This window comes from Triturus cristatus, chromosome 3_1 (assembly GCF_964204655.1).
Source record: "Triturus cristatus chromosome 3_1, aTriCri1.1, whole genome shotgun sequence".
In the NCBI taxonomy this organism is placed as follows: Eukaryota; Metazoa; Chordata; class Amphibia; order Caudata; family Salamandridae; genus Triturus; species Triturus cristatus.
This window is the reverse complement of record NC_140583.1, coordinates 34460475-34477494: the sequence shown is the minus strand read 5'-3', so window position 1 is coordinate 34477494 and position 17020 is coordinate 34460475. Positions and strand designations below refer to the sequence as shown.

The following is a 17020-nucleotide window of genomic DNA, read 5'->3' as shown; positions in this document are numbered from 1 at the left end:
GGAGTGGGCTCCATATACAAATGGAAGGGTCTCTTCTTTGGTGTGTAAGTGGAGTAAGCAATTGAAGGGCTGTTGAAGAGGAGTGGGCTCCATATACAAATGGAAGGGTTCTCTTCTTTGGTGTGTAAGTGGAGTAAGCAATTGAAGAGCTGTTGAAGAGGAGTGGGCTCCATATACAAATGGAAGGGTTCTCTTCATTGGTGTGTAAGTGGGGTAAGCAATTGAAGGGCTGTTGAAGAGGAGTGGGCTCCATATACAAATGGAAGGGTTCTCTTCATTGGTGTGTAAGTGAGTTAAGCAATTGAAGTGCTGTTGAAGAGGAGTGGGCTCCATATACAAATGGAAGGGTTCTCTTCATTGGCGTGTATGTGGGGTAAGCAATTGAAGTGCTGTTGAAGAGGAGTGGGCTCCATATACAAATGGAAGGGTTCTCTTCATTGGTGTGTAAGTGGGGTAATCAATTGAAGTGCTGTTGAAGAGTAGTGGGCTCCATATACAAATGGAAGGGTTATCTTCTTTGGCATGTATGTGGGGTAATCAATTGAAGTGCTGTTGAAGAGTAGTGGGCTCCATATACAAATGGAAGGGTTCTCTTCTTTGGCATGTATGTGGGGTAAGCAATTGAAGTGCTGTTGAAGAGGAGTGGGCTCCATATACAAATGGAAGGGTTCTCTTCATTGGTGTGTAAGTGGGGTAAGCAATTGAAGTGCTGTTGCAGAGCAGTGGTAGGTTGTGCTTACAAATGGAAGGATTTTCTTCATTGTGGTGTATGTGCGAGAAGCAATTGAAGTGCTGTTGAAGAGGAGTGGCGGGGTCTTTTATTGTTGTACTGCTCTATACCACTGACCTGCAGACACCTTGGAAGTTCCTTTTTGCCAGAACTTGTCCTTTCTGGATCTTCCTCTAGTTCCTCATACATCTGTCTCTGTTAAATGTTATTTTTGTAGTCCAGTAGGATGACTTCTAGAAAGTCTTGAACTTGCTGGTTCTCTATTCATCTGCCAGCCACCTTAGGCTGTCTCACGTTAGCTCTCGCTATGTTTTCTGCGCTCATTTTGATGCCTTTTATGTGTTTTTCTGTCATGAGATGACATTGGTGAGTTGGTTTGGCGCAGAGGAGATTCAGTTTCGAATGTCTGACTTGCTCTTGCTGCAGCCTTTATTGATCGTGTGCCTTCCTCTTTCAATGTATTTGAATGGTTGCTATGAGCCTTTTTAACTTTTTTGCAGTCTCGCTAGAGACAGCTCCTGCTGTCTGTTGCAGACAGCACTATTGTAAACAGAGTACAGCACACTCGGCTTTTTCTCGTGATAAGATCGCTTTCTTGTCTATCTCAGTTCACTGAGCTTTATTAGGTGGATTCCTCCCTATTCTCTGGTTGTCCTCTGAGTGGAGCATTTTTAGCCCTGCTCTGATTGGCCAGGGTGTAGCCTTCCACTTCTGATGTTATGGAACTGCATGTTTTGTTTTGTATTTTATTTTATCGCGTGTTAAGCAGTCCATGGAAGTGCATGTCTTGGTTTTCAGCACATGGTCACACTCGTTACTGATTCCCTCGACTCACCTCATCTCTCACCCTCCACCCTCCCTCCTGATGCTCCATGGCAGTGCGCCATGCTCCAGATGGTGGCTTTGATGATGCCCTGGATGTTCTCTTGACCCTGTCTCTCCACTAGCACCTTTATTGCTGACACTCCTCCATTGCATGCCTGGCTCTAGATAGCAGCCTTGGTTACGCCCTGGGTCTTGTCGCGTTGTACTCCCTAGTGCTGCCCCTCTCCATGGTGGTCGTTGCTATTGGCTTCACTAATGCCAGAGGCTTTCAAACGCCACCAGAATTGGCAAAGCCAAGAGTGAAAACCAGCCAAGCATTGATTCCTACACTTCCAAGATGATTGTCGTACTGTGTTATGCAATGTGTGTTGCATCAAGCAAAGGGGCGGCCATCTTGAAGGTATAGAAAGCAATGTTTTCATTGCTTTACATACTTTTTTTTTATAAATCTTTTTATTGTAACAGAGCAGAATCTTGTCTTTACATCATCAATTTTGCAAGCACAATTAAGCAGTAGCACCCTTCCCCTAGCAGTGTATGGCCACTGGGCCTGCCAGGGCCGCTTCCCTCTTTATCCCCTGGCGTGCTGTTGTTACCATGCCACCACGCTTTCCATACTTGTAACATGGACAGTCAGACATTGGCAAAGCCAATAGTGTGACTCTCTCACTTTGGTGACGCTTCTTGTCATTTGTGGCTGTGTCCTTCCTTCTTTGTTGTCAGGGATGTGGTTGTTGTCTATTTTTTTCCTTTTATATGGCTTTTTTCTAATGCTGAAGCATTGCACACCACTCATGCTAACTTTGCTTTGTACTTCAATCCTGACCCTGCTCTGGTTCCAGTCTCTGGTTTTACATACTGGCTCTTGCTTCTGTGAAGTTCTAGATTCCGTGAGAGTTGCTTCTGTGTCTCACACTAGTGAGAGAGGCGTAAAAGGATTCATCCAAAAGTCCTAGGATACATTGCATTTTGTGAGAGTCCCAAGGTGCTGCACTTGTCTCAGGTGTGCCAGCAGCAGCCATCACTCCTAGGTGACCTGTGAGTGCGTCGCTTGTTGAGCTGGACGAACCGGTCATGCAGCGATAAGTCTGACAGATTCTTTCCCACAGAAACGAATTTGGTTGTAAATCCCGTCACATCGCTTATTAATTTAAAAAAGAAGAAAGTACAGATCATACAAAGACACCTCCTTTAAAATGAATAACTATGGGGCATATCTACAATGACAGCGATAAATAAACACAAAGCGCGCTTAGCGCTTTGTTATTTATCGCCGTCTATCTCTGGAATTTATCGCCCTGGTAACGCGTTATTAACAACGCGTTACTCCAGGGCGATAAAAGTTCTAGAGATAGCGGGGAAATCGCTGTTTTGCAGGGAACATCGCTGGTTTTCCAGCAATGTTCCCTGCAAAACGGCGATAACCTTGCTGATACGACCCACAGGGTCGTATCAGCATAATCCACCCCAATGTTAGGGATAGGTAAGTCTGCTTTTTAGCAGACGTTAGTTTTTGGAGAAAACAGCTGTTTTCTCCAAAAACTAACTTGTGCTAAAATGCTGGGGCAGCCTTGTAAATATCGCGATGTGAACATCAGCGATATTTACAAGGTTGTCCTGCACAGTGACGCCCACTTTGCATCTCATTTGAGATGCAAACGGAGGCGTTGGGTAAAAGGGTGCTAACATGCGCTAATGCTTGTTAGCACCCTCTTGTTAATAGGGCTATAATTTTATGTCCGCTTTTTTGGCTTTAAAAGCCAAAAAAGCGGAGATAAAGCCCTTGTAAATACGGCTCTATGTTTGGTCACCTAAGAATGATTTCCCTGGAAGAGTGAGTTACTGCTCACACTTCAGTCTCAGGCCACCAGCAATTCTGATCCTATTGACATCTGTCTCTTCAGCTTCCCCAGTCTCTCTCTGCCGCACTCCCTTAGACATCCTCCTGCAGTCCAAAGATTGACATTCTCCGTGGAGAGCCGTGGTAGGCTGCATCTGAACTAAAAGTGAATGTTTTTGTATGGCTGCTATGTTATTTTCCTAAGGGACCTGCGCCTGTCACCAGTCAATCCTGACTCTGTGCTTCTCTGAGTTTGGAGGCGAGGGGTGCTCCAGGCCAGGGCCCCTTAGAGTTGTGGCTACAAATGAGGAGACATAGGTGTTGTCCATAAGGAGCCTTGGACTGCTTTCAATCAGTCAGGCATTTATAAAGCGCTTTGTATCATCCGTGAGGCTCTCGAGGCGCTGATGCTGCTGGCTGCTGCTGGAGGTTTGGTCATTCAAACATTCAGGTCTTTAGTTCTCTGGGAGGATATGGGCTTCTTTGTTGCGATTAAAGCATGATGCCTGAATATGAGTGGGCATGCAGGAGCCTCACCGGTGAGCAGCAGGCTTCAATGCGCCTCCGGTTTTAGGGATCATAGGTGCAAGACAAGTAGATGCATAGGCAAACCCAGAGCCCTCCGGTGAACTGGATTCCGTGCCCGGTGGGGGCGTTTCTGATGGTCAAGCCGTCTGTCTACGGAGTTTGTTGAGGGACCTCCCAATCCATGGTGTGAACAGTATTTCACATGGATAGGAGAATGTAGCTCCTCGAGGCAGTAGCCAAAGGAACGCCCTAGAAAAGGCTGAATGACGACACTGGAATAGACCATTCCGCTCTATCTAGATCACTCCCCCCCCTCCCCTCACACATATTTATTCTCGGATAAAGTGGTTTGTTCCACCATGAGATGCCAACCAGGAATGCATATCTTCTCTACTTAAAATAGACCCTGATTAAGGGTTTTTAAAGCTCTTTTATTCGTGGACACTGGTGATGGGTTTGGGGGTGCTCATCTAATGGTGTCTGGCAGCTTCTGCCTCAGGGTTTGCTGAGGTACCTGCAGCCTTCCTCCCGAGCCTCCAAGGGATATAGACCGTCTCTTCTGCAGCCAAAGGGATTCTGACCCCTCTACAAATACCTACAATTAGGGATGGGTGGAACTCACAGAGTTTTACTTCACTGAGTTACATAAAAACTCCTCAACACTGCGCAAGTGGAGGAATTTCGGTTCACGTGGATTTTTAGCCCCAGGAGCTTGCTCGCCACAGTAAAATCAGAGCAAACGGCACCTCGCGCTGCGCCAGAGGGTGCTGCGTCTTTCCATCTTGTATTCGAGTGGCAGCATTTTCAATAGGAACGGTAGCCACCTGCCGCTACCGCACGCATTCAGAAACTGCGGAAGGACTTGTCCTAGCGCTCAATCTTTCTCGCTTGCCCTCGGCAACTTACCGTTGGCAAGCTGCGCGCGAGAAAAACTCGACTATGCGGCGGTTCACAGTTTTTCCAGAACTCCGCTCTCTGAAAACTGCAAACTTCGATGGCAAAGCAGAGTTTACCACTCACCCCTGTCTACAATACATAAATACATACATATATATGCATAAGTAAGCCTATACGTACATACACGTGCCTGCCCGTGGAGAGTTGATTTCTGGCCTGGAGTGCAAGTCCCTGCCCTGCAGATAAAGCCTTTTGGAGACTGCTACATTCTCGATTAAAGTAAAGCAATTCAGGTGTTGCTGTTTGTAGGCACTATGGGACACATTTCTAGAAAAATATCTTTTTTGGCAACATTTGTCCTTACCTGGTGTTCTGCTCAAACTTGCAAAGTCCTTTATGCAGAACCCCTGATTATTGTGTGATGAAGAGATTGTGTGATAACCAAAGAGAACAGGGAACAATGACTAGTGGCGGGGACGGGAGTTCTGAGTCCGTCCACTCACCCCTCCTAACCAGCACCCACTGGGGCAGCAGTTTGTGGCGTTCTCGATAGTTGTGCCCCCGCCAGTGCTGCCAACAGGAAATGGTGCTGCAAGAAGTGCTCAGGTAACGATGACCCATCTGATGTTAGACAGTCGTGTAAATGCCCCCCAGTGTGAGGGAAGAGAGCCAGTGCAAGGAGGGTATTTGTTATGTGTTTTATCTCCAGGGGACACATCTGGTCCCCCATGCATGGATGGATGGCGCCGCTTCTGCTGCCTGGTTTCGCACCGCTGAAAGCTTTCCTTGATTAGGTCTCGCCTACGCAGCGCGCATACGCTGCATAGGAGACCTAATGCCATCGGAACAGCTTTGGGGGCAAAAACGTGCACGCGTTGCATTGCTTGCAATTGCAACGCGTGCACGTCTGGCGATTTCGTTGCGGGAGCGCGCGGCACCATATGGTGGCGCCATATGGTCACACGCTCCCGCAAGGGAATCTCGCAGGTCCCCTCCCCTGCGCAAAAGTAGACAAGGCATTGGCATAGCCAATAGGTCTCGCTTTTGGGGCCTTATAAGTATGTTTACTTTTGCTATAATCGCGGCACGTAAATCGCGGATGCCGCGATTATAGCAAAAGTAAAGAAATAGATGTTTTTTTCTATTTCTTTACTTTTGCTATAATTGCGACACCCGCGCTTTACGTGCCGCGATTATAGCAAAAGTAAATATACTTATAAGGTCCCAAAAGCGAGACCTATTGGCTATGCCAATGCTTGTTTTATTTCTGCTTTCTGATGAGCTCTCCTTGTAAGTTTAGTATTGGGTAAAACAGCTACCTATGCTAATACTCATGAGACTGGAGAATGGAGGGGGGTGTTTGATTTGTGGAGGGCTTGTGTGGAGGACGCTTCCAAATAATCATTGTTGTGTAGGAGAGAGTGTGGGTACCTACATCCCTAATTGACTGCCCTGTCTTTTTGTTTTTCTTACAGCAGGTGAACAAGTGCAGCCATTTTTTCCAGTTAAAGAACATTTCCTTTTGTGGCTACCATCCAAAAAACAACAAGTAAGTCGCCATCCTTCTCTCTCGTCCCACTCTCAAAATATTCCAACTTGCGACTTTCTCACTTCACCCACTATGGGCCGGATGTACGTAGCTTTTTTTTTTTGTCTCAAACGGATTTGCAGAATCGGGCTCTTTGCGACTGCATAAAAGCCTTTTTATATGTACAGAACCCTATTTTGTGATTCTGTAACCCATTACCGCATCACAAAATGGATTGGCGATTCGGTATCATGATGGGGCGTGTTAACGGCGTCCCTTCCTAATAGCGACTCCCAGTGACGTGGTAGGAATGTTTTATAACCTAAATGCAGTCGCAAAACATTCGCATTTTACCACCTACTTCAAGTAGGTGGTAAGCCAGTCGCAAACGGCTAGGGGACCCCTTTTCCTTTGGTAATGGGTGGAAAAATGTTGTCTAAGAGCAGGCAGTGGACCCAGGGACCACCACTGCCTGTTCTTAAAAATGAAACTGAAACGTTTCATTTTATGTTTTTGAAATACATCTTGTTTTCCTTTAGGGAAAACGGGCTGCATTTCAAAAACAAAAACAATGCTTTATTTAAAAGTAAAAACAGACATGGCGGTCTGCTGACCTCAGCAGGCCACCATCCCTGTGTTTTTAGTGATTCCCGATGGGCCACAAATTGCGACCTGCCTCATGAATATTGTTGAGGTTGTTCAATTGTGACCCCATTAGGAATCGCTAAATGTGTAAAGGACACATTCGTACATAGGTGTTTGCTATTTCCTAAATGTGAATCGCAAAAATTCGCTATTAGGAACTAAAACCTACGTACATGTGGCTCCGTGTCTTTTGATGGCTCCTTTAATATTTGTTTCATTTTATTTCTTGCCTAAGCATCTTCTTTCCATCCTATGATCTAGTCTGTTTTTCAGCTGCTTCTCTATTTTCTTTCTCCCCTGCTTCCTTTATACCTCTGTCACTCATTCCTTCCTGGTATCTTTAGGTCTTCTTATGTATCAGTCGCTCAAGCTATCCTGGCCTCTCGCCCCTCCGCTGTGTTAGTCAAACACAGTCTCCTTTTTCTAAGACATTGGGCCCAAATCACAAAGTCTAACTTTACTACTCGCAAATGCCCTTTGTGAATACCGAAAGTCGTAAAGTTACCTTGGTCTCAGTTTACCTTTGTGAGTCAGGCCCATCGAGTATGTCCCAATACCTGTTTGTATGGCGACAATCACACTTCTGCTCTTGCCAGTTTCTCCTCCGTAGTAAACAACAGTGGTAGCAATGTGGCTACCCTACCTTTTCATTGGATGAGAAGTCAAGAGGCCACCTCGTTACCATAAAAGTCACCACAAGAAGATATCTTTCAACAGACATAAAAAACTTTTTTTCTGGTAAAAGAGCAGAGATACGCAAGAACCATTTAGATCTAATGTAGGAAGAGCCCGTGCCGATGCTTGTGTGTTCACCCTATGCTGCAAGGCCATGTCTGCCCAGTCCAAGATCAGTCATGAAGCTCAGACATGATCTGTTCTGGTCACAGCCCTCGTATCTAAGGGAGTGGGGTTATTTCTGCTTTCAATGTCCCTTCTCCTCCTCCCTTCTATCAAAGGGGTTTAGTTCTTCTTTAGCCTTCATAGCTGTGTCGTTTGTCATTTCTTGACACAAACTGTGACGTTTTCCATCGCTCTTGAGCTGTCAGATTCTGCTTGCTTTGCACTATGGGGTCCTTATCATCTGTTCCTTGAGAAAGTTCAAACCCCTTTTCCTTGTAAACAAGGGGCAATAGCAGCAACACATGTTTACTACCCTCCCGCCCTCTCTATTCTTATTGGAGCTCATACAGAGCGATTAGGGTTAACGTCGTTTTAGCGTCTTAGGGGAGCTTCAGTGGTGGTTGACAGTCATCCCTCCCCTGCACTCCCACCTTCAGATACAATGAAATGTCCAAAGGGGGCACTTGTCCTCAAAGTACAGACAGCGTAACATCTTTCATTCCTGCCACCCACTAGGATGTTCTGTGTACCTCTTTCAACCTCTGCTTTCCTGTTTTTTATTGTGTTGCAGGGTTCACACATTTCGCCCTCTCTATTACTCTCCACCTTTGGTAAAGCTCTTACTATCAAGGTCTGAAGTTCTGAGGCCATGACTACACTGGCCCCTCAGATTCTAAGGTCTGAAGTTCTGAGACCACCGCAGCTCTGGGCCCTCAGATTGTAAGGTCTGAAGTTCTGAGGCCATGGCTGCTCTGGTCCCTCAGATTGTAATGTCTGAAGTTCTGAGGCCATGACTGCTCTGGGGCCTCAGATTCTAAAGTCTAAAGTTCTGAGGCCATAGGTGCTCTGGGCTCTCGTATTCTAAGGTATGAAGTTCTGAAGCCACCACAGCTCTGGGCCCTCAGATTGTAAGGTCTGAAGTTCTGAGGCCATGGCTGCTCTGGTCCCTCAGATTGTAATGTCTGATGTTCTGAGGCCATGGCTGCTCTGGTCCCTCAGATTGTAATGTCTGAAGTTCTGAGGCCATGACTGCTCTGGGCCTTCAGATTCTAAGGTCTGCAGTTCTGAGGCCATAGCTGCTCTGATCTCTCAGATTCTAAGGTCTGAAGTTCTGAGGCCACCGCAGCTCTGGGCCCTCAGATTTTAAGGTTTGAAGTTCTGAGGCCATGGCTGCTCTGGCCCTCAGATTTTAAAGTCTGATGTTCTGAGGCCATGCAGCTCAGGGTTCTCAGATTTTAAGGTCTGAAATTCTGAGGCCAGGGCAGCTCTGGTCCCTCAGATCCTAATGTCTGAGGTTCTGAAGCCATGACTGCTCCAGCTTTCAGATTCTAAGGTCTGAAGTTCTGGGTCCATGGCAGCTCTGGGCCCTCAGATCCTAAGGTCTGAAGTTCAGAGTCTATGGCAGCTCTAAGTCCTCAGATTCTAAGGCCCTGAAGTTCTGAGGCCTCAGATTCTAAGGTCTGAAGTTCTGAGGCCATGACAGCTCTGGGCTCTCAGATTCTAAGGTCTTAAATTCTGAGGCCATGGCAGCCTTGGTCCCCCAGATTCTAAGGTCTGAAGTTCTGAGGCCATGGCAGCCTTGGTCCCTCAGATTCTAAGGTCTGAAGTTCTGAGGCCGTGGCAGCTCTGCACCCTCAGATTCTAAGTTCTGAGTACATGGCTGCTCTGGGCCCTATGATTCTAAGGTCTGAAGTTATGAGCCCATAGCTGCTCTGGGCTCTCGGATTCTAAGGTCTGAAGTTCTGAGGCCATGGCAGCCTTGGTCTCTCAGATTCTAAGGTCTGATTTTCTGAGGTCATGGCAGCTCTGCACCCTCAGATTGTAAGGTCTGAAGTTCTGAGCCCATGGCTGCTCTGCACCCTCAGATCCTAAGGTCTGAAGTTTTGAGTCCATGGCTGCTCTGAGCCCTCAGATTCTAAGGTCTGAAGTTCTGACGCAATGGCAGCTCTGCACCCTCAGATTCTAAGGTCTGAAGTTCTGAGGCCATGGCAGTTCTGGGCTCTCCGGTTCTGAGACCATGACAGCTGTAGTGCTCAGAATCTGAGGCTGTCCCAGCTCTGGGTCTCCAGCCTCTGCAGCCAGGACAGCTTCAGCCTCAGCTGTAGGACAATAGCCTCTGAAGCTGTGACTGCCCCAGACTCCTAGATCTGAGCAGATGCCCCCAGGGACCAGAGGATATGAAAGCTGAAAACTGTTCCTGGGCCATCAGGCTCTGACGCTACTTCAGTTTCAGGCCTCCTGCGGGGTAAAACCAGGACGGCCTGAGCTCCCAGACACAAAGCTGCGAAGCCACAGTCCTTGAGTCTGGGTTTCCTGAGCCCTAGACTAGAAAGTAGTGATAGCCCCAGACTTCAGATGCGGAAAGCATTGACCACCCCATGCCTGGGTCTTGGCATGCTCTGACCACCACATGCCCTCAAGCTGGAAAGCTGTGATATCCATGGTCCCTTATGGTTTTTATCTCATAGGTACATCCATTCTCATCATTTCTCCTGTTCTAATGGCTCGTCCTCTATATATGACTCCTCTTCTCAATATTCCACCTGATCTCACAACTCTAATTCTCCTCATGCCGCCTCCACTTCTCACAACTGTACTATTTCTTCTGACTAGATCATTTCTCATGACTCCACTTCTTTTCATGACTCCACCTCTTCTCATGTCTCCACCTCTTCTCATAATTTCTCCTTTCTCTTCCTTCAGATATTTTGGGTTCATCACAAAACATCCAGCTGATCACCGCTTCGCCTGCCACGTCTTTGTCTCGGAGGAATCCACTAAACCTCTTGCTGAGTCAGTAGGGTAAGTGCCAAACATCACACGTGTCTCATCAGGAGTGATGAGTGTACCTTTCCTATTATGTAGCACTAATCAAGCCTTTCCCGTCGTGTCCCGAGTAGTGAGCCTGGCCTGTCACGTGTCACTGGCCAGAACGGTGTGCTTTGTGCTACAGGTGAACTTGTATCATCGCGGGCCACAGGTCACACCTGTGCTGTCATTTTCTGAGGGTTGAAGCTTTGCCAGCCTTTACTCTGTTCCATTATTGGTGATCTATTTTTGAGGATGTCGTGGGCCTCTGCTGGCAGCTGTAGTGTGCCGAAAACTAGGGAGGCGGGGGAGGGCGGGAGAAGAGATGAAGAGGTGAGTAGAAAGTAAGTAGACTAGGTAGGTACCTTCATAGCCCCATAATACTTGTAATCTAGTTCCTGTTGCCCCATCAAGGCCTTGGGCTGAGGCCCACTGCACATTTTTGCCTAGAATAAAATATTTAATGATGGTGCCTGCTCTGAAAGCTGCCAGCCACTCCTTGTACAGATAATACTCACAGTCATCTGTGCCCCACTGCTTCATGTGCCTGTGGGTGGGAGAGAAGGCATTGCTCCTTGCTGCACGTCTTCCTCAGTCTTGATTTTCCTTTCACGTTTCCGTGCCGTCTTCTGAACCCAGAGGTTTCCTGGCTACTGGTTTTCTCATGAAACTCTCCCGACCCTGATGTGGGCAGCTTGTGGTGAACTGGTAGCAATTCTACAGATGCTAGCACCATCTCTCTTGCTTTTTGTAGCTGGGCTGTACTGGTCAGTGGAATACCTGGGTGGTTCCTTCCAGGTTTGGTGTTGCTCCAGAGATGCCCAGATGGTTTGCACAGAGAGTTGGACTGAGAGGCCTTGAGGATAGCGTAGCAGGCGTGAGGCGCCCGTCCTCCGAGCAGATACAGAACGTTATTCTGAGCTACCCTACTAGCCTGACAACCGAAGGTCCTGTAATGTGTGTAGGTGGCCTTCGTCTGCCTCACTAGCCAGACTGCAGAAGGCACCTTGTAGGTGGCCTTAGTCTGCCTTACTAGCCTGGCAGCAGGAGGTCCTGAAAAGTGTGTAGGTGGCCTTAGTCTGCCTTACTAGCCTGGCAGCAGAAGGTCCTGCAAGGTGTGTCGAGGGCCTTAGTCTGCCTTACTAGCCTGTCAGCAGAAGGTCCTGTACGGTGTGTAGATGGCCTTAGTCTGCCTTACTAGCCTGGCAGCAGAAAGTCCTACAAGGTGTGTAGACGGCCTTAGTCTGCCTCACTAGCCTGGCAGTAGAAGGTCCTGAAAGGAGTGTAGGTGGCCCTAGTCTGCCTTACTAGCCTGGCAGCAGAAGGTCCAGCAAGGTGTGTGGACGGCCTTAGTCTGCCTTACTAGTCTGGCAGCAGAAGGTCCTGCAAGGTGTGTGGACGGCCTTAGTCTGCCTTACTAGCCTGGCAGCAGAAGGTCCTGCAAGGTCTGTAGGTGGCCCTAGTCTGCCTTACTAGTCTGGCAGTAGAAGGTCCTGAAAGATGTGAAGGTGGCCCTAGTCTGCCTTACTAGCCTGGCAGCAGAAGGTCCTGCAAGGTCTGTAGGTGGCCTTAATCTGCCGGAACAAGCCTGAAGGTGGCAAATAGCCTAACACCAGAACTTCCTCCAAAGTGTCTTCTTGGCCTAAGATTAATGAACCTTGTTTCAAGAATCCTGAATCAAGAAGGGCTAAGGATACCCTAAGGATACTTTCCTGTGTGTTCACAACCTCTACACCCGGTGGCATTCGAGGTGCTGAGAAATCCTAACTTCAGTCCCTGGACTAGTCCCAGCATCATTGACACGTGTCAAGGAAGCTGCCGACGGCTTGTGAAGACGCAATGATTTTGTTATAAAGTTTCAGAAAGTGGCACTAGCAGATTCAAAGACTTTAGTACCAACCTCATTAATGAGTCACCAACACAAAGCAGGGAGTAACGGCCCTGTTACAAGATGGCCAGATTGAGGCTGTGCCAATGCCAGGCCGGAACTATTGATTCTGATCAGTATCCCCAGACTTAAGTACTAACTGTGGCACGCTTCTGTTCTCCGTATATAGAATGCCCATGTGGGGCTGGGAATCCTGTATGCTTTTCTGCATGCCCATCTCCAATTCTTGTGTCAATAAGGCCAGATTTGTCACATGCTCTGAGAGGTGTTGAACCTGAGATTGTGGACTTCAGGGGCTGGAGGGAGCGAGTGCAGGAGGGTCAGGCGAGCATCGGGGGGCTGGGCAGATCCCTGTGTGCCAGCAAGGAGCATTGCATGCTCCTCCTGCGGTGTTGGAGGGGGTCGGGTAGAGGCCATTCTGCAGCTCCACCTCCAAACTCTACCCAGAAGTCTCTGTGGCCACCCAATGAAACCATTCCTTGCCTCCCCCAGCTAGTCATTTCAGGTGTGGGCACACTGGAGCACTTGTGATCTGGCACAGCAGTACTTCCCGAGGATACCGCTCGCCATCAGGGCCTCAGATAGACCTCGCTCAGTTGGACAATAAAAGTAAAAGCTATAAAAAGAATATATTTTTATCCATCGTAGACACCAAAGAAAAGTGAATTATTCAAAATGTAGATGTCCTAGAGCTAAGGCACTGACTCTGCCCCAGCCCTTTCGTTTCCATTATGTCTGCCCGACATAATGGAAACGGAAGAGCTGGGGACAGAATCAGTGCGGGGACCAGGACTGTGCGCCTCAACATTATGGGCATGGGAGGGCTGGGCGTCGTCCCTCACATGCCAGTGTTTGCACCGGAGAGGTGAACCGGCTGAGAGACAGAGTTTGATTTTGATAGGTGAGGTGTTAGGGCAGGGTCGGTCACATGTCTCTGAGAAGTGTAGTGGCAAGGGAAAGAGTACATATATCTTTCCCTCTGAAAGCTAATAGTTCTGGGACAGAGTCAGTCACATGTTATTCTTTGCACCTGAGAGGGGGTAATGCCGGGCCAGAGTTGCCAGGTATCCCAGGTCCGCGTGTGACTAGTTGGTCCAGCCCTAATTTTTCTTAGAATTCTGGGACATGTAGTCCTGGTTTTATACCAGGTCAAATAAAACCACAAGTCCCACAATTCTAAGAAAAAAAAACCTGACCTTGACTAAATAGTCAGATATGGACCTGTGACACTTGGCAGCTATGTGCCAGTCTCTGCTTCTGAGAGGTGAAAGGGCTGGGGAAGAGTCATATCCTTTCCCTTAGAAAGGTAACAGGCCAAAGGTAGAGTCAATCACGTCTGTGTTTGTACACTAGAGATGATAGTGCTGGGGCAGAGTCAATCATGTTAGTCTTTGGGCCATACTGGTGATAGGAGTCAGTCACATTGTATTGTAATTGCCTTTATATAGCGCTTACTACCCCATACGAGGCGTCAAAGCAATTTTTCGGCGAGTAGCACGCTACTCCGAGACCCATAGAGGATTAGTGTTGGATTAGTATAGTGAAACATGAAAGTAATTTTATGTGGTGGATAGGTTAGTCAGTTATTTGGATGCAGAAGGATAGAAGAAGAAACAAGCATTTGCAATGCAATAGGTCTCGTAGTTACGCGAGTTTAAGCTATTGGCATTGTAAATAACAATGCCTTTTATTTAGATTTTTAAAATGATAATGAAAATAAAAGGCATTGTTATTTGCAATGTCAATAGTTCAAACTCGCGTAAATGCGAGACCTATTGCATTGCAAATGCTTGTTGTCTGAGTGAGTATTTAAAAATCCCAGGTGAAATCCAACAGACACCTTACCGTACCTGAGAGAAATCTCCTTTACAATTATTACATTTATTAGGGGGTGTAACACCCCAAACACCCCCTGAAGCTGCACCCTTGCTCATGCCCTCTATGGAATGTCTAAAACATGTGATCCCACCTAGAAGAGTTCCCGCTCCTTCATCTGATTCAAAAGTGTCCGGGCCGCCAAGTCATTCTTTGTGTCTTAGAGTTCTCTTCAAAGATGGCGTCTTAAGTGCTCATCACTTCGTTATGTAGAGTTAGTGACTCACATGCCCTTGCAATAAATACACCATACGTAAAGCGCTGTATAGTATTGTGCACACATAATATTACCAAAGGTTGTCACCATTCCACATTAATCAGACACTACTGTTCCTTGATCCATAAAACACACATAATATTACCAAAGGGTGTCACCATGTCACATTAATCAGACAATACTGTCCCCTGATCCATAAAGCACTTCAGTACATCCTTTGCCCATCGTTGATGTTGGGAAGGCTGTCGTGTATTACATTTGCTGCTCTAAGGGCCCAGTTTAATTATAGGCAGTCGGGCCATCCTCCGCCAGGGTGGCCGAGTATCTTACTCCATCGTCCTGGCAGAGGTCCTGGCAAACAAATTAGGGAATGCCCGTCAAGCTAACGGACATTTCTAACATTTACAGGAACTGCCGTCAAGGTGGCTCCTATTAATGTAACTGTGACGGGAGAATCCGTAAAACATGACAGAACCATACGGCAAAGTTGCAACTTTTTTTTATTTCCCCCCCAAAAAAACAAAGTGTGATTTTGTTTTTGAAAGTAAAACAATGCCCCCTCTTCATGGGAGTCATCTTCCATGGCAAGGAGGGCATTTCTATGTTTTTAGTGCCCCTTACCGCCAGGATTTCCTGGCAGTGACAGGCAGTAAAAAACAGCTACATATCCCCCAATCTAAATTGGGCTTGCAGACATATAGCAAAGTAGCAAGAGCTGTCAGCAAGCTGCAGTCCGCCCGCTTTTAAATTTAGCAAGAAGTCCATAATGTTGGCGGGAAGGGTACTCCATCTCAGTTGCGACTGAGTTTCCTTTCCGTCAACATATAAATTGGGCCCTAAATGCATACCTGCCAACTTACAACATATTTTCACCGTGTGAGGAGGGGCTGGGGCTTTTGAGGGGTTGGGCCTGGCGCAGAGCTCCAAGAAGCACTCTCCCCCTCATCAAACTGAACCACACCCTCCCAAAAAACACAAAAGTGTCATCCGGCTGTCACTGATTTCCTGGGGTGTTTTCACACCTTTTATGGACATCGGCTGCTTACAGCCTCCGAAAACGAGCTGGAAATCCACGGTTTACAGTGTTTTTCAGCTCTTTCCCCTGCCACGTGTGATTTCAGCTCCTTACTGGGTGACCGTGTGAAGGGAGCCAAAATCGTGTGACACACGGTAACCCTGTGTGAGTTGGCGAGTCTGTAAATATTTTGTACTGTATGGTCAGATGTATCCTGCATACAAAACAAGCTTTGCATGCACCCAGCATTCTTTTCACAGTCCACAAGACTGCATTCTAAACATTAGAAGGAGCAACAATGGCCACATCGGGCAGCACCCTGATAGCAGGCATAGTATCACAATTGGCAGCCTTTCCCACCCCTCCAACGTAACATGCATGTGAATAAATTAACACACAACATATTTCTTGTTTGGGTAAAGTTGCTGCAGGTTTATTACATACACCGTTATGTAAAATGGTGGGTTATCTTACGGGCGATCCAAGGACAGGCAACCAACTGGGCCGCCTGCTTGTCTGATGAGCCAAGCAGCACTGGGGAGAACCCCATCTGTGCTGTCCCTTCTGGTGATCCTCTTCCCGGATCACGTGACACATGGTCCCTTGTTACTCACACCCCTTACAGGGCGGAGCGTAGCATAGCAAACCCCCGGTTGTTCAGGTCCACACCCGCCCGAAGGACTAACGGGGCGCCGACACGGTTTTCCAGGAACCTCCCATGAGGCTCCTAGGATTTGGCTCTGGCACCCCCTATGGTGCCACGCAGAGGTATCCTTCTGTACCCCTCTGCTTCCAGATCGCCCTGTAACTCTGCCTGCAAAGAAAAAAGACAAAATTACAACATTCTCTGCCTCCTGCCTGCCACGAACCACGCCGGGTAAGCGGTAGGGTGGGAGACGGCGTGTCGGGTGTGTGAAAGAGGGCGCCAAGATGGTGGGGGAGGCCTATACATGCCTCCCCCAGTCCTAGCCCTCAGGAAGTGACGCTCCTTAGCGTTCTGCGACCAGGCTGAGGTGACTCCTCCCCGAGTCCCTGCCCCTAAGGAGGGTGTGGGGTGCCCAGATGATACTAGAGGGCTGCCCTCTCTAGTGGCCGCCTGCGGGGGCCTCAGTCAGCCGCATTTGTAGAGCCGCTGCAGGGTCCTCTGTACACATTTACAAAGCATCGCTATTCACGTTAATAGAGATGCTTTACTCGTACAGACAGAGGTTCTAAAAACATTGCTTACGTTCCCTTCACTCGCACTACCATTTACGGAGGATGAAGTTACTGCTTCGTGGGAATGCGCAGTGGACACATACTGCAAACAGAAATAGTTGTTATCGGTCGCTCTTGGCTTGGAGCTGGCTTTGTTGCAGATTCACTCATGATCCCACCTCCCCCC

At 47.8% G+C, this 17020-nt stretch overlaps 1 protein-coding gene across 4 annotated transcripts in view; it reads left to right on the top strand.

Moving 5' to 3' along the window:
- MAPK8IP1 (mitogen-activated protein kinase 8 interacting protein 1) overlaps positions 1–17020 on the top strand; it is a 529695-nt gene that overhangs the window by 508406 nt on the left and 4269 nt on the right. For all 4 annotated transcript variants that reach the window (XM_085646705.1, XM_085646706.1, XM_085646708.1 and 1 more), the window contains 2 exons: positions 6296–6369; positions 10537–10635. In XM_085646705.1, the coding sequence (XP_085502831.1) occupies positions 6296–6369; positions 10537–10635 (173 nt within the window). The remainder of the gene's footprint in view (positions 1–6295; positions 6370–10536; positions 10636–17020) is intronic.